The following is a 26897-nucleotide window of genomic DNA, read 5'->3' as shown; positions in this document are numbered from 1 at the left end:
GAAAGACACACTGGAGGCTGTCACTCACGCTGGAACAGAACTCCCATGTTGTTTTGGAGGAGCTGGTGTTAGCTCAGCTGAGTCTATCTGAGCATTAGGGGGAAAGCAGCATGCATCCAGCAGCCCTGCAATCTGATAATTGAAACCACAGAGCAGGGAGGATAAAACCAGCATGCCTAGAAGCTTTGCTCAGGACCGTTTAGTGTAAGAACTGTCTGTCTGTCCTCAGGGATGTTAATCTGGCAGCCTACATATATATCAATGTAAGTGTTAGATGAGCAAACCACCGTAGGCTTTAGAGCTAATACTTGAGCCCATCCAAGGTTACCTTAGATAAATGTATAATAATAAGGATAATGGGGTGTCTGTTTGACTGGCCTAAACTTAGTTGACTAAGCAATGGGGGGAAAGGATCATTCATGCAATCTGATCATTGAAACCAATTTTATTGGTAACAGAAGAATACACAATTATTCTGATTATTAGTAGTAGAATATAATTCTGGGCTATCATCAATGCAACATGAAAAAATCCTTTAAGAACATACTGTACTGTATATAGGAAGCAACAACAAATATACTGTGGATATTGTACAATAAATTTTTGTTCCTTTTTGTATACAGCACATACATACAGTAGTATACAGGCAGCATTACACTGTCATCTATTATCTTACTTTAATACACAGAAAACAAACAAAATTAATGGGCTACAGAAGTTTTGCATTATCCAAGCTTATCTGCTATGTTTTCAGTTCATACTGTTGTAACCAGTTCTTTTCACAACGATGTCAAAAAGCCCTTTAAAGTAAAAAAAAAACTTTGGAACTGTCATTTCAGATGAAATCTCTTTTTTATATGCACTATATTACTGTTGTAAATTCAGAAGCACAGATCACATTATCGGTATGTGGTACTGGTTTGTACTTTATTTTATAGTTTAATAATGTCACTTTAATAATTTATTTGACAGTAACATTGCAATTCAGCAGGCACACCGAAGGCCCTGATTCAGCATCTACTTTCACCTTAGTCAGTGTACATTTCATATGATCTAGCGACTGATGTATGCTTGTATTCAAGCTTGATAAAAAGATTTTTACAGAGATCATACCACCATGTTAGGGTGGTGCTTCTTGTTTTCTGTCTTACTTCATCCATCATCTGCAAAATACTAATGTCATTTTTTTCTGTGAAGCAATTGGGAATGGAATCAGTGGTGGCACAATGTACTCTTTTGCACTAAGTGTTTGAAAGAGTTTGAATAACACTCCCAAGAAGTCAACTAATAAATAAAGACCAAAATAAACTCATATACAGTAGCTCATCAAAGCTCATCCAGATATGAGATACTGTTTCATCTTTGAACAAGTACCTGAGGCCCTGCTGTATAAATGGGTCTCCAGGTCATCTTTGTAAATAAAAATATGTAGTAATTGGACTTCAAAACAATTAAAAAGGATGAAATAAAGGAGATACAAGGTGGTTTACAAATAACTAAAGACCAAAACAACCCATATGGCCAGTCAAAGTTCAACCACTTATGAGAGACTACAGTATTTTATCCTTCACCAAGTACTTGAGGGACAGATCCAAACATTGATATCCTATTCTTTTAGCCCTCAAGGCTCTTTGTACCAGCATTTACTTCTTGCTCTCTATGTTGAAGACAAACTGAGGTTTTAACTGGGCTGTGAAATTTTCAGTTAGTTGTCTCTGCAGCCACCTTTGTTCAACAAAGCTACTGGAAAACACCTCACCTCTCCAGATAAATTATTGTGCCCAAAGCTCCTAATTAATTTATCTATTCTTTGCAAGTGCAGAAAGATATACTTGGCAACTCTCGCACCACTGCAGGAGGGAGAGGGAAACTGTGGGGGCAGAGCTACTTATTACAGCTTTGGGATAATATACAATCAGGCTATAAAAGAGGCACACAGCTTTTACATACAGTACTATATGCTAGACCAAACACTTCCCCAGTTTCTTGATCACTATTGATGTATGTAGCAATTCAATTTTATAGCCAAATGCTTCTATACACTATAATATCACCCTCCGTGAAGAAAATCATACATATTATTGTAAGATAAGAGCTGTTTTCCTATTGTTTATTAGATGCTAAATAGACTGTTTAAAAATAGGATGAAAGCAATGCAACCAACAAGTTACAGTGTGTGATCCCTTGCAGTTAACATTCTCTGAAATCAAAATAAAAAATAATTTCATTTGCTACAATTTTTCTGGCAGAACATCAAGGTTGCACACACATCAGTGAAGAGTCCAAGGCAACATGTACAGTGACTGAAGAGATAACAAATAAGGTAAAAAAAATACCTCACTGGGATTTATTGTTATGGGGCCAATGAACACAGAACACTGTGCTATAATGACCCTGTGTACTCAGGCTGGAGAATTACTTGGAAAAAATCAATTTTAGTCATGAATTATGCAAGATTTTCAAAAGGGTGCTATATCATCAAGGAATTATACTTCTGTTTTTAAAAATCCACTACATACTGTACCATGTAGGCCAGAGAAAATCTTTCCTAAATCAAGATTTAATCATACAGCAGAATCTGACCTGTCATTATTTTCATTGCTGTGCATATAAAATAATAACTATTTTAAGCATTTTAAACAAAGCCTACTGTATATATTTTAAAAATAAACCTATGTTATCCTGCTATTAAAGTATTTGGATGAAATCCTCCAGACTTCTCAATTGAACAAAAGAGGGTTATACTGTATATTTTAAATAAGCCTTTAATGCTGTTGTGTGTGGAGGACAATGATAGGAATTTGTTGAATTTGCATAAAAAATGTACAGGATGTGTATTCTTGCATCAGATGATTTAGGCTTTATTGATCTTTTAGCTCCTTTTAGAATAAGGTAGTGTCTAAATGTGTGCTCAACCCTATAGATAAACCACCAGATGGTGTTGTCCAGACTAAACCTCGAGAGTTTTCACTGACCACATACAGTATATTGGATGGAAAGAGAGTTGAAACAGCGATGAAACATTTGCTACATCTTAATGTCCAGTGCACGGCATCATTCAAATGGAGCATTCCAAATCACAGCCACTGATGCCCTTTAAGAAAGTGGAAGACAGCACCTAAGGCAAGAGAATAAGCATTCAATATGAACAAATGCTGATCTTTATAGAATTGACTCTTATTTCCCCAGAAGTGCAACCAAGGTCTACAGAGGTAAGAGTATGCAATCTGAGACAGATTCTTAAGTGACTACGTCTGGTGTCACATTTAATCTTTTTTTTACAAAACCCACATTAATGCTGGTTTGGGAATAGTTTTGACAAGCACTGGCCATTGTGTGAAATGATTTATTAATAAGAGTAGCAGTCATTGATGTTCCCCTGCTGGGTTGTGAAAATGAATCTCCCTTTTTAACAAATGTATCCATTAAAACTCTTGTATCTGTATTGACAAGAGCCAGGGGATTTTTAAATGATGAGAACACCACTACCTTATGTCCTGCATAAAGGGCAGTTGATATTCAAACACTAATGTACTCAGACATTACTCCATTTTCCAACTCTTCAGTTGGATAACAAAACTCCACAGTTTTCTGGTGTAATAGGTTACTTTAATATACAGTATATAGAATCATACAAACATGCTTACCCTACCGAAAATGATGTACATGTTCTATTTCCTTAGCAAAAGTAACAGGGAAATAATACAAGGAATAATATTAGGCTTAAGGCTTGAAATTGAATAAATTAATTATACTATAACATCATCATCCATTCTATGAAATGCGTATCACCACCATTACCAATGAAAATAATGTATAACCACTTTACCCAAAGCTTTAACAAATGTGCTCCATGTGAATATCAACAACAGAATCTAGAAATACGGTATACTATTCCTTTTCCTATGGTACTAGGAAATTCCCTTATCTATTGATCACAGTGCCAGATCCTTGATAGAAGATTATGGAAGCTCTTTATCACACTCTAATAGCTGGGCAGTTTCTGGATCTTATCAAAATCAAAGACTTCTATGATTACTATAACTGAGAATGTCTGAAAAACGTATCCTAAAGTACACACTGGAACATTCTGGAAACAAAGAGCCAAAGAAGTTAATAAAATCACTTCTGCCAGGAACACAATGGATGAATGACATTATAAATAATAGTAGCCAATAGATTTTTTTGTGTGTACAGTATTAACTTTTTTTTCACCATGTTATGGCTTTAATAATTAAGTATATTTTAAATTCTGCTTTCTTTTCAGTTTATCTTTAACTGTCTTTATGGTAAGCAGCTCTACTAGTTAGGAGTTCTGGTTCTACAAACAACACAGTTTTAAAGGCAATGGCATATTTCGTTTCCTGCATAGTTCAATTCCTGATGGGTTCTGTCTTAGTATATTTAAACCACTCTCAACAATTCTTCATGAAACTCACATGTTTTAAAATGTTATTTTCCCAATATTTATACAGTATGAGCACTTTAAAACAGTAGTGGTGATATTTGAAAACAGTAGTAATTTTAACACAGACAGAAAAACTGCAGTATGTGCCAGAACTGCTGAGCTGCTGTGAGCATTGTGGCGGGTATAAGAGTTGCCGTATGAATTTGCAAACACCTGCAGTCATAAAATGTTTCTTCCTGATCCTGGAGGACACATTTGTTATGGTTTTCATTCTAACTAAGCACTTAATCAGCTAGGTTAATTGATTTCTATGTGTTGGTTAAGTCCTTTTTTATTACTTAAGAGGTTGGATAGGAAAAGTACTGTAATTACTATCAACCATGACCTAAATTCTGGGATTTGCATCTCATTGTTCTTTAAAGTACAGTAAAGTTGTTAAACCAAGTGATCTGGCGGCTAAAATTCACTCCAGATGTGTATAATCTGGGTTTTCTAAAGTTCACCTTAATTCCTCTGGTGAAGCAATTTCTCACTTTTCCACCTGATCTGTAGTGATCACTTGTCACATGCCAACAAGGAAGGTGCTGCACCTACAGTATAGGATGATACCCACTTCATTCACAATTGTTGTACCATAGTGGTACAAAGGCTAGTAATTATTAATTACCTTTAATTGTCTACCAGACAAATAAGAGTTGCCTGAAGAGAAATAAAGAAATAACCACTTAATAGGTAAGCTGAAGAGAGAATGGACTAAGAGCTATGCTTGCCAAATCTGTACAACATGCTGCATAGTATTTCTGAAACCAATATATTTTTGAAATTTATATTAAATGCAAAAGCTATTTTAATACCCACAATACTCCTTTTTTAAACACAATCTCTGCCTGTAATTTTTTCAGATGAATAGAATTATATATTTAGGTAAAGACTCATTTATGGATGCATGTAAGATATATAGTAGTCTGTGGATTATACAGTATTTGTAAAAAACACTACTGTATAAACAGTATATGAATACATGCTCTATTCAGGATTATGTTAGATGAGCTCCTAAAGGCATAGATATCTGGAACAAATTCACCAGATCAAACAAACTTCTTAAAAAAATAAATAAGTCTTACCACCTTTCCTGAAACTCTCAGTTGAACTAAAGATACTCCTTGATGCCAGGTACTGATGTGAAAAGTCTGGCCATTCGTGCAAGTTTGAGGACCCACTACTGGAATGGCTGTATCTGGGTCTGTTCTTTGAACTGAGCAGAGATGATGATGAGCTGTCCGGCTTAATTCTTAAAATAGCAGCATATGAAACAGGCCGCCCAGCAATAGCTTTAGAAATTTCTGAAGAAGAAAAAAAAATGACAAAGAAAATGTAAGCATTGTCACAGATTATAATTCTAATGCAAACCTACTGTAATTAGGTTGTGCCCAAATAATACCATTCACTTTGTGATCTGTTCAACTGATCAAAGGCCACAGATCACATTTCATAATACTGTATCTACTGCAAAGGGATTTTTTAGAGAAGCCAATCAAGTCTTACTTGCATGCCTTTGAGAGACGTCGGGGGGCCACTGCAGTCTTCAATGAAAACCCAAATGAACATGAGTAAAACATACAAACTCATAGACAGGCACCCCAAGCTGTAATTGAACACAAGACCCTGGAGCCTTGAGGAGCTTGACTAACCATGCGTGCCACCCCCTAAGGCAGGGAATGAATAGAGGGGACATTACCGATGACAGGGGAGGAAGTGGTTGGATTTAGGGTGTAAACATGAGACGTTAATATAGCCACACATTCCATTTGTGTAAATATGTAGTAAGCTTATACTGTACTTTAGAAAATTCAGTTTAATACATTTTTAATTCACATTCATTCTATTTTATCAAGGCACTCAAAATCATTTAAAATGATTTTATGGTCTGATATTCTGATACAGAAATGGGAGAGTGAGCCTAGAGTTCATGTCATGCCATGTTGATATAACCATCTTTATCAAGTTTATCTTCTAGGTCAGATGCTTCATTTTCATAACACGTTTCACAGGTTGGAAAATTGTGATGTGAGGCATAACGTTTCCACATTTATATAATTAGTTTAATTAAAATTTTGTTTTGAGCTAACCGTCTAAAACCTGGCTTCCAGAAATGGGAGACTAGGTGTACTTTGTAGCTTCTACTGACAAAAAAATGTGTTTTGAACAGACTGAGTTAACAGTCTAAAATCTGTCTTCCTGAAATGGAACTTTGTAGCTTCTACTGATATTACAAACAGGAGTTCAAAGGAGAAAGTACTGCCATAAAGTTTATGAAGGGAAGTTGCTAGAACAAAAAAGCTCTTTACGTGTCTTAATAAACTTGTCTATTGGTACCTCTGTGTGTCAATCTTACACTTTAACATCTTCAGATGGTACTACAGTATATCAAACCTACTAGCCAATTTAATCCCCAAGTGAACAGCTTTAAATACACTACACCATAGGTAAAAGCAAGCATTTTTTAAGGGTCTTCTCTGTTCAACAGAAAACGTCATTTTTATTTTGGCTTTAGGGGAAATAGAGGCTAACCCCTGCTAAATGGGGATCAATTTCTAGGCTGCATATGTCTTTTTTCTTTTCATTTTCCAGACTAGCACTTGGGCCAGTTGAAAAGGTTCATTGACATTTACAAGATCCTAATTAAAAGCTACCTTATAATACTTGCAAATGTGACCTTCACTTGTGTATTTTCTGCTAGCCCTTGCATGTTTAGGGGAAATGTCATTAAAGACGTCTTGATGGTAATTCATTTTCCAAGTGTTTCAATACTATTGCTATACATTAAATATTTACCATATTGTTTAGAATTCTAAACCCTTTCCTTACACTTTGTAGTCCCCTCACTTCTAGAAAGAAAAGGTATGCAAATGTCCTCATTAATTTTTATAACTAAAAACTCTAAGGGACAGAATATCTTGAAGATGTGAATTTTGCAAGCTTATTCAGAACCCAACCCAGCAGACTCCATGAGAGAGAGGCAAGTATTGTAGCAGTACCTGAAAAGGAAAGTAAATAAAAAATGCACCTTCGTCTTGCACTGTTAAGCTTTGGGCACATGTCTTACAACAAAGAAACAATACCCTCCAGGATTGCTTAATGTTATGTAGTACCTCTTTTTAGTCTGTGTGATGTTACTGTATTTCCAGATGTACAGTATGCATCTTCAATTTGTATACAAACTCTCATCATGCTGACTACTGTGTTACTGCTGTTCCTAAAACAGGTAAAGTATGTAGCCTCATTGTATGACATGAAATATGCGTAGCAAGCTAAATTTAGAATATCATACACAAGAAATACAAAAGCTTAATAATAATTTTTAGACACATTTTTTCTAAGAAGTTTGCTCTCGTGCTTCATCCATTTCCTGAAAGGGTTAAAAAGGGTTATAGAAAAAGAAAAGATTTGCTGATGTCTTCAAACATGCATTTGTGTGCATGACCACTGAAATTTGCTCAACACAGAGTAAATGTTCAAATGGTCTCTTAACATACAAGTCAGCACCAGCCATCATTTTCCTTCTGTTTGTTCTTTAGGACAACTCCAATTTTATATGAATCCTCCTAAGGGTCACTCCGGGGACTGGGTCTGAAATTGATACCGATACAACCTCTGAAGACAATATATAAATATATAAAAACAGTAAAAAATATTTAGCATTTTTGTCATTCTCAGAATTTACTTTGAAGGCTTTTAACAGCATATGATAATAACTACTACTACTGTATTTTCAATAGCTCCTTTCATGTCATTGTACAATAAATCAAGAGAGACAGGCATGTAGAAATAAAACAGCAATTACACTTTCATACTCTAATTTAGGTATTCGGTCTTTTATGTCTTAGGTTTTTATGTCTTAGGTTTTAAGTTTTTGCAATCTAATTGAATACAACACTATGAAGTTTTACAAAGTGTCACCAGACACTGATCTTGTTCACAATATAGACAAATGAAACAGTTTAAAAGCATGACAAAATAGTATTCACATCATTTACGTTGAATGATCTAAAGTGAGAAGAAATGTTATTAATTAATTAAATACTATGCAAAACTAATTGTAGAACTTAAAAAATCTTTGTAATGAGATGTAATCTTGACAGAAATAAACATCATAATTAATAGTAGGCACACAATTGTCTTTGCTGCAATAATGGAGTACTGTATAAGTCAGTATGGTTTAAAGAGAAGCTAGCCATTGGACAAGAATATTTTAGCCAACATAGAGAAAATAATAATATATCTTAGGGATTGCACAATATATATAAATGTATATTTTAAAAATAAAAATATTTATGGTATTTTACTTCTGCTTTACTGGGTTAGGTTTTTTCTTCTTCATCTATAATTTATTAACTACTTTATTCTTCCACTGCCTCACAGTGTGGGGGCAGATGCTTCGGACAAAATCAACCATTCTTTGTCCATCAATAGGAGCGTTTAATGAGGACAGTGTGCTGATGTGTCAAACCAAAACCCTGCAGATTTCTGTCTGCAACAAATCAATCTTTTAAACCAATCCACTGTTGCCGGGAATCAATCACAATAATGATAGAGGGACATGTACCGAGTGATGTAGAACAAAACTATCAACAGAAAGGGCTTAATTCAACCTTTTTTTCCAAAGGACAACCCTTTCCTTTTCTGCTCTGTCTGCCTCCCGTTCTTGGTAAATTACACAGTGAACATGGAATTGATTACAAAATGCTGCACCTGTTTGGAACAAAGGCAATATATAGTGTTTGCAGGTGCAAGGGTATGAATTTACGCTAATTGTATGTGTGATTTGTCCCCTTATTTTCATTTTTCTTACCAAAATGTCATTATAAGGATCTGATGCTTCATCTTCTATCTTATCTGTTGTGAAGTTAGTGCTATGCTCTTATCTTAACTACTTTATTAATACCAAAATGAAACAAAAACAGATGAGAAAAATGGGTCCAACACTTAACACAGTTTTAAAATGAAACGTTTATTTCTTTAATAGTGCAGTCATATTTCTTCTGATTGTGATCCTTGTCACAGCTGTTAGTGAGTATTTAACACAGCAGGGAAATAAATCATAATCTAGAGATAGGGTGGTGGGTGTTGTGGAGAAAGAATAATCAGTGGTATTGCTTAAGCATACGAAATAGAAATATTCTCAAGACAAAGCATGTGAACTGAAATTGTGATAAGAAAGTAAGAATCAGGTAAGTTAGGTGCCATATTGTAGGAGCAAAATGAAACAAACAATTAGGAAAAGGATTCCTAACAATTATACAGTAAACACAAATCACCTTAAAACAGAGCTTTGTTCAATTTAAAATATAAACCTAAGCCACTTACAGTGACAGGCATTTTTAAGTTCCTGTCTCACACTTATCACCTATTGTAAAGTATGTGTCCCGTGTTTTTCTCCTGCTATGTACTGTTATGTCTCAAATGAATACAATTACCTGGTCCCATTGAATTTAGCTTACTGGGTTTCATGTTTTCTTCATACTAGCTCATCACAATAGGTGCTGATGAACAAGAGATTTAGGTAGTGTGTAGAATTTGTTATCCTGTCCTACAGTATATGCAAATCATTTGCAGTTGTTTCGGTACATTGCGATACCTCTTGCAGTCTTAAAGTACAGTGGCATGCAAAGCAAAATGCTACACAATGACATGATGCTTATTAATAATATTAAATGTGATAACATGTGTGCCTTTTTATGTACACAACACCTTCTTTTATACAAATGGCTGCACTACTAGTTTCACGTGCTACTGTAAGGTAATGATAGGAGAAGAGTACTAGAAATGTTTAACGCAGTGTGAAGAGTATTGTGTTACTGTAATCTAGAGTAGCTACTATCAACTGCACTGGCGTTGTTTCTCATTTCTTGTTTGCTGTGTTTCAAGTAAAGAATAAATATAATTTCAAAATGTATTCATTGTAACAATAGGTTATTTTTTAATATAGAATGGAAGATTCTTCACATATAAGAAATCTCATGTTTGGTAATGTATGACTTATGTTTGACATTACCAATTTGTTTGTACAATTCTTTTAGAATACCAAAAGGCACGGATAAAATTGAATTGAAAATTGATAAAATTGAAGATGTGAATAGATGCTAAAATATTACACACTCAGCAGTGGCCATGGTCTTTTCTCTACTAGTATGTTGTTTCAAATTACATTTGGGTTCTGAGAGAACACTTCAATCCATTATTATATCACATCTGCATGACTGGTAAATGTTTAAAACTGGACAGGGGGTGAGTAAAAAAGCAGAATTAGTGAGAAAGTGGTCTAATGGTGAAAATCCTAAGTTAAAAAGGGGAACCACTGGACTATAGGTGCTTTTCTTCTTGTGGCATCTGAAACAAGGTTTGAAATATGATTTCTAGAGCCCTATGGACACAACCACATTTCAGAACCAGTGTCTTATTTCTAAAGCCTGTGTGCAGCTGCATGTTCACAAAAAAATGCATGTCATTTAGATACTAAATTTAAAAAACAAAAAGTATTTTTATAACATAGGGAGAAAAAATAAAACTATGAAGGCCATTAGGAATAGAGAAATTGAAAATGATGAAACCTTAAAACTAAAAAACAAAACAACTAAACACCTTAACAGTGTTTTTTACAAAAAGTTCAGAAAACATCTGTGACCCTCCAGGGATCTACCTCCTTTTGACAGTTATTGGGAAAACAGTGCTTTCTATTTATGGAAAGAAGAATGTTAATTTACTTATTTTTAATTGTTGTAAATCTTAATAACATATATGATAGATAATTCACTGTATATGCAAGAGGAAATTTAATGAGAGGCAGAAAAAAAAACAGTACAGGATCATTAATTTCAATTTAAAGACTTCCTGGGTTAATATACCTCAAAATGGGCAGCAGCAGGTTGGGGAGCTTGATATCTGCTGGAAATTACCTACATATATTTAAGATAGTAAATAGATTTTCCAGTGTGCAGCCCAGATAACATACCTCTATGGATGAAATAAAATATGCCAAAGAATAACGTCTCTCTATTTTCCAACCACTTCATCCAATTTAGGGCCGCAAGGGAGCTGGAGCCTACCTCAGCAAGCAATGGGTACAGGGCGAGATACACCCTTGAAGGCTCAGGGCAAACACAGACACAGACACGCACACACTCACACCAAAGAATAACATAATCATTGACAACAAACATCAAACATTTGATGGGTGGAGGGAGAGCACTTTTAAATGACTAATATGAGAAGGTGATACAGGCTGCTCTGTCAGCTACAGATTATAAGTATGCTGATCTCTAAACAAAATTTTGAGTGAATTGTTCAAGCCTGACACAACCTGCACTTAGCTGAACCTTTAATAATAATGCTAGCGATGCATACACATTTTGTTGACCTGGCATCAATGCGTAGCCTTCAAACAGAAACTGTGAATGCTACTGTATGTGCTTTTATTGTGGTTTGGGTATCTATTTGTGAAAATCCACAGAGCCAATTGAATATAGGGTAGTCATACTCACAAAAAAAGATTCTTTAAACTCATAGCTTTGGTTTCAGGATCATATTCAAATCTGTTGACTGGATGACTTCAAATACATACTGCAGGATTGCTCTGTTGAAACCCCAGATAGGGTTAGGGTTAGCATATCAACACTACAAATACAGTTTTTACACTCAGTGATGGATTTTCAGTCCATAGTGAACTTAAGGAAGATCATTTACTTACTCCTATCTGTACCTTTTTTTCCAAGACTTCTGGCTGCTTACTGTATGTTGTATATTACAGTGTTTAGTAATTGTATTCCAAAACTGCATCATATTAAAAGTTGCATGAAAAACAGTTCTACTGGGTAAACTCTCTAAATTTAGTAATTTAATGTGCAACTAGATGCATAACTGGAGTCAACTAATGGTTCCTGTAACCCAAAACCTACACTGGTGGGATGTGCACCCTCTTTTCAACACCATTTTTACAGCATTTTTGAGCTGACTGAAGAGTTTTCTAAGGATGACACATTATTGAAGACGATAACTTTCCATGCACTTTTTTTCAGAGGGCTTGATTGTTTTAGACTCGTAACTTTTGGTTTGAGAAGCATTTTTTCAAATCTGATGACTGGAGGGCTTCAGAGATTGATTGCAGGATTGCTCCGTCGAAACCCCAGCTAGGGTTAGCATTCCAGCACTACTGAGACATTTTTTACACTCAGTGCTGGATTTTTGGTCTCAAGGGAAATTTAGGACGAGTGTTAATTTGCTCTTAACTGCAACTTTTTTCTGGAGTCCTCTGGCTGCTTACTGTACAGTATGTTGTATATTACATTGTTCAGTAATTGTATTCCAAAACTGCATCATATCAAACGTTGCATGAAAAGCAGTTCTACTGGATAAACTCTCTAAATATGATCATTTAATGTGCAACTAGATGTATAACTGGAGTCAACATTAAATGATTCTTGTAACCCAAATCCTACACTGGCATTAAATGCGCCCTCTTTCAGTACCACTTTTACAGCATTTTTTAGCTGATTGAAAATTTACCTACAGTATTATTGAGGACAATAAAACAGCTTTTTTCAATGGGTTTTTTGGTTTGAGGAACAGTTTCAAATCTGGTCACTGGAGTGCTTCAGAGTCATATTACATGATTGCTACTGTATGTTGAAACGCAAGCTAGGGTTAGGGTTAGAATTCCAACACTAATTAGACAGTTTTTATGCTGAGTGCTGGATTTTCAGTCCCAAGGAAATTTTAGGATGAGTGATAATTTGGTCTTATATGCAACTATAGTTTTTGGAGACTTTTGGATGCCTTTGTTGTGTATTGCAGCGTTCAGTGAATGTCAAAAGTCGTATGAAAACCTGTTGTACATGGTGAACTCTCTTAATTTTGTCATTGAACATGCAACTAGATGTACAGTATACTCTAGATTACTGGCATTATAATTCAACAAATAAGTTGTGCTAATATTCAGTCAATTGTAGAATATTTTTTTTCAATTTGTTGATTTAAACAACAAAGATGTATTTTTATGCATTTTTCATGGTGCAAAGTTTTCTCACAGTTACAAAAATAGTACAGTATAACAGTTTTACTCTGGAAGCCCAAAAAATAATCTTCTGAATGTAGATGTTTCATTTTGTTTATTTTAGTCTGTCAGTTACATTCACTTTGAAGCAAAAATAACAAAATGAGACCTTTTTTATTCCTTCGGGAGCCTGCTGTTCAGTTTCAGCTTTTCTAAGTGAACAGATGTATGTTGAGACTTACAGTATGGTAATGAAAGCATATCTTGTAGAATTCAGCAGATTATTCATTTTTGTATTCAAAAGATAATTTTATTTCTGTAAACATCCAAGCCATACAATAACAGATTTCTTCCGGAAGTGTGATGCAGTGCCATTTTGAGAGATTCAACTCCCATGCTGAGAAGGTAATAAAACACTATTAAAATAAACAAATAAAAGGTTTATTCCATGCTGAAAAGAGAAGAAAGCTCAAACCCAAAGAAGGCTCCACAGCCGAAACGTTGTGTTTCCTTTCTTCTCTTTTCAGCATGGAATAAATCTTTTACTTGTTCCTTTGCAGCCTACGCATCCTGACGCAGCTGCCTACTTGAACTACTATTAACATGAGTCAAGAAAATTCATTTGTAATTCTTGTCAGTACTCAATTAATACAAACTGTTGCACCAAATCTTATTCATTATTTCCTGACTTTGCTGTTATAGTGTAAAACAGAATTCACTCCAACTTTGAGGTCTCCGGTGACTTTATATTCGTTCTCAATGCAGAAATTGTGAGCACACTGTCTTGCTTTCCAAAACATTGGCTTCTAGTTTCACACACTTAATTTCTCACCCATGATTCCTGTTTTGTTATTGAAGTAAAATCACCCCGAATTCTGTCCATGAAACTAATGAGTTTTTATTGTGACTGTTGATGCACCAGACAAAGATGCCAACCATCATTATTATCATCATCATAATCAATATTTTAATTTTCTTGGGTATCCATTATTCCTGAGCAACTTAACCATGTAAAATACAAATGGTATTTTGCTTATTGTATCTTCCTGTTATCACTTTTAAGTATCAGAGTTTTAGTGTTTTTAAAGAAATGGAAACAACACATCATAATAAAATGATAATTATATCCATGTGGTTTGCTGTTTGATAACTATCTGTGGCACTTTTGGAAATAACAGATTTAAATAATATGCATCCAGTGGATTGAACCTAAACTGACACATGTGAATTTTATTAAGAAGAATTGATTTTAATACTCAGGACAAGGTGAAATATGCAGGCAAGTTGTGGCACAGGAATGTGATTAGCCACAGTGCATTATGTTTAAGATTAATGGAGATAAAAAAGATTACATCAAGTGAAGCAGATTATGCAAGAGACTGGTAATTTAATAATACATCTTAATACTGTACAGTAGATATCCAACCCATTTAGACCATGTGTATATTCTGTAGAGAAGATAATCTTACTTAAACCAGGCTTGGATATGTGGTCAATTGTACTTTGGAACAATATCAGGATCCTTAAACTAAACTTGATGTCCCATATAAAAGTTGACTTTTTAATATGCTTTTATATTCAGAATATACACTGTGGTTTCTCAAAATCCAGTCTCAATCTTATAATACACAGTACAGTTCTCTGCTGTTCATTTTGTAGCACCAGCATGGATGGTTTTGCCTTGCATAAGTAATACTAGCACTCCTGAAACAGGTAGTGTTTATGCCTTAATTTGACTGAAATCAATATTTCGATTACCAGCTGTTGAGTGTTTCTAAAACAGCTGTGGTCTAGTGCCTTAAGTAAAATATACATACAGTACTGTACTAACACATTATGTGTTTTTCTGCAACATAAAAAGCATATTTTAACAAAATGGCAAGTCCCATTAAGGGCCTTCATTAGCTATAACTATCAGGACAAGCAGATATAGAAAGAAAAGTGAAAAAAACATCCCAAAATATATAACGAAGATATAAGGGGAAACAGAGAATGTGCTGGATTTTTACCTGTGCAGAAAAGAAGAGAACAGGATAAGGGGGAGACGCCACCAGATATTTATAACTCATTTATCTTTCCTGAGCTTGTACGATGCAAAATATATGCAGCAATTCTAATCTCAACAGACAATCGCTGATATCTTCTAGCTGCTTCAGGCTGACCCGGAAGGAGATATATGGTATGGAGAGCATGTGGAGGGGGTATTTGCCTATAGCACTAAAGGTTTCTCTTGCACTAAAATGTTGTGCCACGGGCTCACCCCTGTGTACAGTGGCTCATACAGCAAGAATGACCCAAGTGACTTACAGTAAGTGCAGATTTAGAGCAGGGGAACACATTCTAAACTCATGACTCAACAAAAAGATAGAGCAGGGCTTTCCTGGTACATACAGTATGAACGTCTTAGTAACCCGGCAGACACCGATTACACATGTGTAGCCACACACACCAGCACAGAATAGGCACCTCTACATGTACATAAATATTACAGAGACCTGCTCTGTAAGCCTGCAAATAGAATCTAGTGACTACAATAACAATTACACCACAATTGGGTTTTCTAATTAGCCCAAGTTGGCTTTTGACTCATGATTTCTTTTCAGGTTTCAAATTGCCTCTGTTCATTGTCATTTTCTTAAAGAGAATATTGAATCCTTATTAGTTGTAAAATGACTCCCAACTATGCTTTGATTGGTCACACTATTGGTTTGCTGTGGATATTTTATCAACAGGGGCCATAGTCTATTCATGGCATACACTGTGAATTTCACCAAATATCTCAATAAGTGTCTTTTTCCTTCTAAATACTTGTGTGCTCATAACTCCTTTTATAATGCATGACTCCTTTGCCCTTGTTCCAAAAATGATTTCATGCATCACTCATCCTTTACCCCATATTTATATCCCCCACAACATACATAAAACACAGGCATTTAAAAAAAAAAGATTTAGGCTGGGTACAAGGTGAATTACAATTTGATGCATCAAATTGCAAATCTATTCAACAGATGAGGCCCAAACTAACCTATGCCACAGATAGTGTCTTGTTTTTTTTTATGGAGAGATAGACAGACAAACTGTCTCATTCCTCATTAAAATGACAAAAATGCAAATGTATTTGCAAAGCCAGTATGAAGATGAACATAATGGAAACTCTGGCAATCTCTCTACTGTGGCAGTTCATCCTTGACAGTACATTCTGTGATAACCCAAGAGTGCTAGTTGGTGAGAATTTACCCATATGATAGTTCAACTCCACCACTAATTCAGTGCCTTCCTTTAAAAAAATACATTCCCATTACAGAACATTGACTGTTAAGAAGAAAAGCTTAACTGTAGAAACAAATATATTCTCAAATTCATTTTTCAGGTACAGTATATGGAAACATTATTCTAGAGAGATATGTTTGAGATGTCTATTACTGAATAATTAAATACACTTATCAAACACTTATGAGAGGTATCAATTGGAGCTTGTCACCTTGGGGCAAAACTATCCCCAGAACTTCTGCTGGCAAGAACAGTATATGTCCCCTCATTCACCAAAATTTAGAGATGGGGTCCTACCAGCTGATTTTGATACTGTATTGACACATCACATTTGTGAGGTCTTATGTAAGAACAGTAAGATTCTGTAAAATGCTATCCTCTGATTTGGTATACTTGCTAAATTATTATTTATTCATTAAGAATTGAAATACAAGACAGCCTTTTTGCAGCATAATTTTTTAACACAAGATGTTATACCCAGATAGAATTTTATTAATTCTCGTAACATGATTAAAAACAACCAAAACTTGTTTCAGTAGCTGTTGGGTACCAAGGGTTTCATGCACATGCAATTTCTTCTGGTTCACTGCAAGAGACTAGATATACTGCTACAGCATTTTATCTCACTGGGGCTTTCCGTATGTGTAAATAATTTACACTACTTTAACTTTTTATGTGGTAACTGCTGTAAAGAATTCTATCTTAGCCAGAAGGTTACCCCTGTAGTCCCAAATACAGTATACTGTTATGTGACCAAATTCCAGCAGGTTTCTGGCTCACTGAATTACACAGCAGACATATGGTAATGTTCAACACGTCGAGGAGATAAATCAGCTGCACTGTCTGTATTTAGCTCATTTATGCAGCGTATGTTTACTTGTGTCTTTGATGTTATTTTACTGGTTAGGACATTTATTTTACATTTTCAGTGAAATCTTGATTTCAAAACAACAAATTAATTATCCGTTCTCAGTGAAAAATAAAATTCTATGTGAATAGGAGTTTTATTTATTTTATATACCACAGGCCGAAAAGACTAGAAAAGGTTCACCACTTGTTAGGTTAAGAGGCATTTAATGATTTATAATAGTGGTACTTTGATAGCCTTCTTCTGGAGGTATAAATTCATCTATTTCAGCTACAGGCCTGTACTCATTAGAAGTGGATAAAGACACATACCCAACTGCAAGCTAGATTTGACATTTAATTTAGGCCTTCCTAGATTAATAATGCAGCATGAAACTGTTGATGTTTGAGTGATGGTTGAAAATTAAAACCTATTCAGTGATCCGATAAAGCTGTTTGAAACACACCCCTCTAAAATTAGGCAAAAGAGCTCAAGGGAGTGTCTATTTCTAGATGTCTATTTCCCTATTTCTAGGGAATTCATTTCTTTGCAGGGACAAAAACACAGGAGGCTACACAAGTAAAAGGCTGTCACAAGCAGTCTACTACATATGTTAAAAAATACTAGTCACTTTTTTGTACAAAAACTGTATGTTTAAAACTTTACAGATGTTCAGTGAGTTACGGATGCTTGTTAGCACAACAGAAAGAAAAAATCTTGTTTATACGAGAAAATGATTGCATTTCAACGCAATAGTTAAGTTGTTAACAATGTTGCCTACCATATTAATACTGTATATTGCATTATACTGTATATGCAATACAGTAGTCACTTTAACAACAGTAGAATATCATCACACACGTCTTGATGTGATGCTGACTGTCATCGTAAATGTATTCCGTTCAATGTTGAAAGAGCTGGCAAAACCCTACAGTATGTACAGTACCTGTTTCTGCAGATTCACATCAAGAACATCAAGAAGAACATACATTTGTCACAGAGACGGCAAAAACAATACACGGTTAACCTGGGAATGCTCACTGACACGGTGTTGTACTTCATGTATATAAAATACAGAACATGTGCTCCTTTCGATTTTTTTCCAAAAAGAGGAGTGTGACAATATTCTACTGTTGTTAAAGTCAATGCTACTATACTACAATACTATTGCATATACAGTACAGTATAATGCAATATACAGTATTAATATAGTAGGCAACATTGTTCACAAATTAACTATTGAGTTTTAAGGCAATAATTGTGTTGTATAAACGCAATAATTTTCTCATAGAAATGGGATATGTTTCTTGTACAAATGCAATACTATCTCGTATAAACAATATATATAAACTCGATTTTTTTTCTCTGCAGTAATAAGCTTCTGTAGAAAGCAGATATTTTCCTGATCGAATAATTAATTAATAATAATTATTTATTGGCAATTGAAGACTCAAGGAGAACGCTGTTGTACTCTTGCTCCTTAATTCATGCATGTCTTAAATGAAATGTCCCCACCCAAAAATGTACTCCATTCCCCTGCTGACTTTGGTGTCCAACAAATTTATGTATCTACTGCCTATAAAAATGTTAATGCTCGACATTAATCTTAAAAATGTTCTTAGGAACTGAGACGGTGTCAAAAATACTGTACCTTAAATGAACCTAAAAAAATGTATCCTCTGATAAATTTAAAATGACTAAAGTTTCAAAGTGGTCTACGAGGATAGATCAAAAGGTGTTTTAAAAAGACTGCAAACTGATGAGGTATAAACACCTGCTTAGATTGCACCCTCTTTTTTATGTTAAGTGATTTAGCACCAACAATGTTTAATCACAAGTTGGAATTTCAGTATTTAATAAAAACTCTGTACTCTAAGCTAATCCAAACTGATTAATTTATTAATAATAGTTATTAATTTAGTTGAATAATAGTTGATTAATTTATTAATAATAATTAATAAAACAGCTGCAAATTAATTGTACTGAACATCTTACAGGTTCACATACAGTACCTGTGTATAATCAGAAATGAGGATATTCATCATTTTCTTGCATAAAAGTTAAGAATGTGCTTGACATGCCCCTGTTCAATTAAGTAATGCTGAAAATAAATTCTAATCATTATCTAATACTCTTCATTCAAGATGTTATCTATCTTAGCTGTCTTCAGTAATGAATGCTAATTTACAAAATGACAGTAGTAGCATGTAAGCACATTATGCCTTTCCTAAATTTAGAGCTGCACTGAAAAGAGGTCAAATAGTTCAAGATACTGAGGTGTAAGCTGAATTGGTCAATATACAGTACGATTTGTATCTAATTGCCACAAATTTGCAATGACACATGTTCAATTACATGAAACCATAATTTGCTTCTATAAGACTGTTACACACACAGACACGATTGTTGTTGGTTCTTGGCCAAGGAAAACCATGATACAGAAAAGATAAACTCATGCACAACAGTCAGCTAAGAGAAACCATGGCTATAATTCAGAGGTTACATCAATATTTTATCACAAATAAGAAATTAAACATTTAAAAAACAGAGGTACTGAGTAACAAAAAGCTGAAGAGTCAAAACAGTTTATTTTAATTAAATCTAATCCATGAAATCTGCCGTTTTGTGATAAGACAGTACTGCTGATATCTTCCATATGTTTCCAATGACAAAATCATATACTTTGCCCTGTAATGCTGTTTAAATAATATATCCAGAGATAATTAACACTGGCCATTAAGTCACTCAAGGGATGCTTGGCCTCATTTCAAACACTTGGATGGTGCCAACATCTTGTGGCAGAGAGAAGCAGGCCTGCAGACTTGTAACAAAAGCATTTTCATATGTAAAATGTATACTAGATTAATATAACCTAACAGTAAACTTTCAGAAAGCATGCTGATGATACTGATTACTGTTATTTATTTGTGGATTTTAATTTTTAAAGGGCCCTGAGGAAAATCAACTTTAAAACCATATTTACTTCTGTGGAGATATCATCTTGGGATTGCCTTAATCAATATTTTTTCTGTTCAGTACAAGGCAATTAAAGTGAGATTTGACATTAATGAAGTCTGCTCCTTGACCCATATGTGTGATTATCTTAAATAACATGTACAAGTGTGATGTAAATTGCTGTGAATTATTGGCAATACAACCGTAGTCTTTCTCATCCCTCTAGCAAAAACATGGTAAACCTGAGAGAATGATCATGTAATATAACAATGATATAACAATGCCATCTCCAACAAAATTTCACAATTAAAAAACAAGGCAATTGACAATCTGCTCATATACTGCTTATGTAATGTGTACTGTAAATATTTGATTCGTTTAAAAGTCTTAGACTTTTAAAGTCTTTTAGAAGTTTCAAAACACCTTTATAACTGAAAAATGAATATTTTGGAATTCGGCAGGACATTTTAACTTCCCAGGATAAAGAATAGTGCTTGCGACAACCACAGAAGAAAATGTTGGTTTCAGTCGAAGAATAAGAACTTTAAATACTGCACAGGCCCAACAGGTACTAGACACTTGACATGTACAGATAAAGCTGGCTATTAAACCAGAAAAACTGCTGATGTGCTGTTTCGGTTCCACAGGGGAAGGTTTCCAATAGATACATCTGCTTTCATTATATGACTGCATCCGTGGCCAATATCATCAAAACTGCAAGGCCTATCTATGAGGGGACAGAGGTTACAGAAGACAACTGAACTGTTGGGGTCATGAGACCCATCGTGCCTCTACCAGCCTGACAGGCCTGGCATTCAAAAGAACGAAAATCAAGCCAGATCATCTAAAAATAAAATAATCCCTTGAACTACAAATCTTATTGCTGTTCGAAGTTTAAAGTCAAAAGGAGTGAAATAAGGCAGAGAGGGGGAAAAAAGGCATGAACTGCCCACTGTAATAAACAAACAAAGCAAATGCTGTCAGCTGCAAATAACTGCAGCTCCTAGCAATGGATAGCCAAGATCAAAAATCAATACAGAGAAATGGACTAGGCAAAAACAAATTAACTGTACCAAGAGCTGAAACCTGCTTTGTAAACGTGGTGAAGATGAGCTTAACTCTTTAGAGGTACCCATAATATTGAAAATAACCTAAAAAGTTACAAAAATACAAAGAACCAAACCATGGAATGGATTAAGTTTTATTTACTGTATCCAATAAAGCTTCAATAAATAGGGGATAAATAAAAAAATAAGAAAAAAGACCTCCCAAAGTTAAAAATAACACACGATGGGCTGCAAATGAGGGGAGGCCTTTAAGCCTACTGTATCTTGCTTGTTTGGTAGCTTAGCTTGTTTAGTTGTTAACAATTAGACTTTCTTTATAAATCTGTTATTTTTTTATCAAATGACATCTTCACATACCTGTAAAAGTACTGATTCTCATAAGAAATGCACTAAGGACAGCACACCATTCTGCTGAATTGGTGTCCAAAGATTCTTGCCTTTTTGTCTTATATAAGAGAACAGGTATTGCAAAGTAGGGTCTGTAGATGATATACTGTATAAGCTCTCATCTCTGTTTCTTCGACAGTTCTTTCACCAAAACCTCTCAATGCTGGAGGTACGTTGCTTTTCTTTAGAACAATATCAGTATAGCTACAATGAAAAAATTGGAAGTGCATTCTGAAAAGCTGTATAGTCTGAAGGTGCTTATGAGTTGTTCCTTTAAGCGTAAAAGTGATGTAAGCCATTTTATTACCAAACAATTTTTTAAAGTAATCTACTGCTCAGCATGATATTTGTTTGCCTAATTTTCTTTTTTCAAGCTGCATGATACCCTAGAGGTTTTGGTAAATAATGAGACAGCTTTTATAGAGCACATTCCTTATTATGTTATTTTTGTTGGTTGTGCTGTACCATTCCATTTGTTAAACAGCTATGCTAAGTAGCACATGCGTCTTTGATGAGAGAATTGATGCGAGAAGTGAAGGCAAAATTAGCATGAAATAGATGTACAGTATAGACGCGACAGTACATTGCAAGCTAATAATACCAAAGTAAGTGATGACAATGTGGAGCTTTCAATTGATAGTTTTGGGCTGTTTTTTCACTGAAGATAATTTAGTCATGAAACAAACTAAAAACTTGTAGCAGTATCTTAGTACCATTAAAACATTTGAATAAAACCTTAACTGCATATTTGACCCAATCCTGTTATTAAATCCTAAACTTCAGCTAATAATGGCAAATGATAAATCCCATATCTGTGATATGGTATACAGTACAGTATATTGCTTAAAGCACAGCTCACATGTTTTGCACTATTGTATCTTCACATTTTCCCTTTCTGGAAAAGAAAAAAAAGAAAAAAAGTATTGTGTGCTTAAACATGCGTAGATGCATGGTAACAGGATAATGTTAATAAATAACTTTTAAAATGTGATTTGTAAAACTGGGAATTTATTATAAAAATAATTATTATAAAAATAAAACAGTTGGATCCTTGTTATTATTAGTAATAATATTATTATTATTTATGAGTAGTAATCCAGTTAGTTATAGGCCTTGCACATTAACTTGGAGATGGGGTTTGATTGAAAGAAAAGATTTTCTCTTTGCAGGATCCCCCAAGAAAAAAAAAATGTGTATTGTGTTTTTCAAGGGTGTGCTCCTAGCCCTAATCATTTTCACTGCTGTTATGGGAATTCCAGGGGCTTTTATTATTAATGAGTGAAGAAACACTGCAGGAAGATCTTATCAGCTTGCGAATAACGTATTAGTTTTTAATTCCCACGGATAAAACGTGAATCAGGGCCCGGTTTCCACAATTAGAAGGTTACAGTTTAAATGGATTTGTGTTTAGTGCTACTTCATGAAAGGCTCCTTTGCTTGATAACCTTGATAAATTACAATTCTCAGTATAAGCAGCATTATATATGTATATAGTATGTGAGATGAAAATGCAAATTTTCTTTCAAAACAAAATATTTTTATTGTACAATTATTTTCTTGAGATTGGTTCAGTCTAATGCATATGATAAATACAAGTGGTCACTATTCATTGTTTAGTTATACAGTAATTGTCACGATCGCAACCCCTCCTCTTAAGGCCGCTCCAGCCATTCCTCGTTTGTATCATTCCTGCCACCTGTTCCTTGTTTCTCTCCGGTTCAGTTCGCCTTTAAAAGCCAGGCGCTCACTTTACCCGGCGCTCTGTATCTGATCCCCGCATCGTGCGAGCCCAGGACCTGGTTGCGCCTGGCTCCGTCATGTTTTTAACTTCCTGCTCCTGTCCTTGTTCCCCCCGCCGGTCCCGACCCGGCACCTGATTTTAATCTCCTGTTTGGACGGGTTTCTCAGCCTTGGACCTTTTGCTTTCGTTTTTGGATTCTCCCTTTTGGATTTATTCTGGACTGTTCGCCTCGGTCACACCTCCCCGGATCACCAGCACCGTATGGACACGCCCCCCTGTTCATCCCTGTTCCTGCATGACTTTTCCCTAGTGTATTCCTTCCTCACTATTCTGGATTGTGTCGTCCGCATAGGGTCCGGATAGAACTGTTCGTTACAGTAATCTCCTGACTATCATAAACAAGTACCTAAAACCTTCAATTTATAGTACCTCAGGTCATTTTTCAAATCCTCCTAGTAGAGAAATCCAGGAAACATTACCTTTGTAGTCTATAGTTAATGTAAGGACAATTAATTCACTCGATCAATCTCACAAAATGTCTTCTACAGTTCACCCAGTGGTGCGTATACCCTGGTCATGGAACATTAAGCTATCCAGGAAAAAAACAAACAATCAGTAGCATATACACATTATGCACGACTAGAACGTCACTAATGCTCACACATTATTCCTTTTAGTATTCATGCAGTTTTTCCTTTTAAGCAAGGATGGACAAATTCAGTCCTTGGAGGCCAGAGGCCTTAGGTTTTCATTCTACCACAGGTCATTAATTAATTGAACCAATTGTTTAGATAATTGGTTACATTAACTTCTTTTTAGTTCTGCAGCAGTTGGTACTTGAAAGACACACATACTGTAATAGCCTGAGGAATCCACCATGGAGGACTTAAGTTACCCAACCCTTTTATAGTATTTTCATCAAGTAATCATCTTTTTCTTCACATAAAGCACTAATGAAAATAATTTATGAAGGAAATGCATAACCAATACCATGTATTTTAATGTTCAAAGCTGCTCATGGTTGAAATAGTTCCTCACTGTAGTGTGGTTTAAGTAGGATGTAATGCAGAAGGAAATAAAGGAAATAACATTTACTCCTCTCTCACTGAACAGACAGCAAATGCGCGAGGAAATGGGAGAGGAGCGGCAGAGTAAAGAGGTGAACTACAGTACATACAGACAGTTCTCTAAGTACTTGTGGTGAAACCTCATGTCAAAATGATCTGAAATCTTGTTTATATACTGTACTGTATGAAAATTTCAACTTGGAAGAAGTCAGTTTCGTAAATCTAATTTAGTACAAGCTATGTCAAAGCAGGATACCATTGGAAGAACTAAATAAATATGGTGGTAGCTGATACAGTATGTATGAAAGAAAATCCAATTTTAATCAGCAGTTTCTGAACATGCAAACCTTATTATCCATTCAGCTTCCTACTGCTTAACATTACAGCTGTCAAGACTACGGCACCTTTGACTCTTTGTTTTTATTACAATAGCAGCCAAAAAAGGCTTTTGTCAATCAAGAATGCAATTCATCAGCTCAATTGTCTGCAGACAATGGTGGAAAAAAAGCTTAGTCTCATTAGCTACATAGATTTCAGTTCAGCATTAACTGGAAAAAGACTTGTAATTGAAGTTTCTTCTGCAGCTTCTGAAAGATCCCAAGAAAATGTGAATGACTTCATGTCATTTCTATCCTTCGTGAAGTTTGTATAGTAAAGCCTAGGGATGTAACAGCTGTCAAAAACTCAAGATGGACTGGACATTTGCTTCATTGTTTTTTGGAACAGATGATACGTTCCCAGTTCTAAAAGATTTGAAGACTTCTGTGGCACTTTACTGTTAATCTAACTCATCCTTTGCATTTTAGCGTTTTAACATAAAGTAAAAGTATCAGAAATTAAGATAGCTATGGGGTATGAATTACTGGGAACTATGGAAGTAACTACAGTATTTTTGTCACTGAGTGAAAAATAATGGGCGTCTGGATGTTTGCCCGTTATGTATTCCGGTATATAGGGGCAGTAACATCCTGTTGCTGTTTCCCTAACATTAGTTTTTTTACGGGACAGGGTTGTTAGCCTTTTGCCCAACCTCCAACATGGAGGACTTGGCGCCCGACGTGGAACACAGACTCACTACCCTGAGATTATGGTGTCTCATGCTCTACCAACAGAGCTTGTCGGGGCCTGAAGGGTGTCTCGGGTTGATGGATATTAGCGGGCATTGAATGACCACTGTCTCTGTAAGGGTGGTGCATTTGTATTTCCCGCCTCAAGTTCTTAAGGTTTCCATTCACCTAGGCCCTCACTCGATCATTAATCCCCACACAGTTCAGAGGTGACATGTGGGCGTATGAGACAGGTTTAACTGTGCCTGTGACTACGAGAGGGGCTCTAGACCAGGGTGAGAATACACAATGCATGGGTACACCTGGATACCGGCATGAAGCCTGTTAATCAAGAGCCCTGAACAGTTACCTAAGCCAATATCCAAGACACTATCGGGACACTTCCAGACTCACTGGGGATAATTCACGAGCCCTGAATAGGGGTGGGGGGGCTTCAAATAACCCCATCAGAGAACTCAGAACTTTTGGAAAATTACATACATTGCAGCAGTTGAACCCAGTAGAAGACTCGACTTGGAGACCAGGGACTGAGAGCAGAGTAGTAAAGCCCCAGCATTATCTTTCTCCCCTCTCTACCCAAAACTGGATATAGAGACAAACATCTTAGAGGGGGGAATGCCAGAGACACTTTGGTAAGGATACCCGGGACTACGGAGGATGCTTGGAATGTCATTATTTCATCGCTGTGGCATAAGGAGGCATGCCAGGTTACTGACTGGAGCTGGCAATACCGGATTGTTTGTTTGGGACATCTGGCTCTGGTAACTGGGGGCCTGTTACTGCTCTATGAGTAAGTGGTGTCATGTGTTCTGTGAATTGGGTGGGCAGTGATAAGAATTGCCGTGTTATAGGGTTACATTTGTGTGATAGTAAGGTTGAAACACAATAATAAAATTGGATATTATTTCTGGTTTCTGTAAACTGTATCATCTTCCTTTAGCATCACACAGTACATGAGCTACTTTACTTACTCCTAAACCATTATTGGTTCACTTTAAAGAATGATTTTCACCTTACTATAACATTAGCAGTGTCACAC

General features: G+C 35.5%; 1 protein-coding gene across 1 annotated transcript in view; it reads right to left on the bottom strand.

Annotated features, from left to right (window-relative positions):
• cntn5 (contactin 5) overlaps positions 1 to 26897 on the bottom strand; it is a 197733-nt gene that overhangs the window by 82332 nt on the left and 88504 nt on the right. The window contains exon 3 of the mRNA XM_088920592.1: positions 5533 to 5751. Within this exon, the coding sequence (XP_088776718.1) occupies positions 5533 to 5751 (219 nt within the window). The remainder of the gene's footprint in view (positions 1 to 5532; positions 5752 to 26897) is intronic.

Source organism: Atractosteus spatula, chromosome 7 (genome assembly GCF_055471065.1).
Source record: "Atractosteus spatula isolate fAtrSpa1 chromosome 7, fAtrSpa1.hap1, whole genome shotgun sequence".
NCBI lineage: Eukaryota > Metazoa > Chordata > Actinopteri > Semionotiformes > Lepisosteidae > Atractosteus > Atractosteus spatula.
Note: the sequence above shows the minus strand (reverse complement) of the source record. Positions and strands in the feature narration are given on the sequence as shown.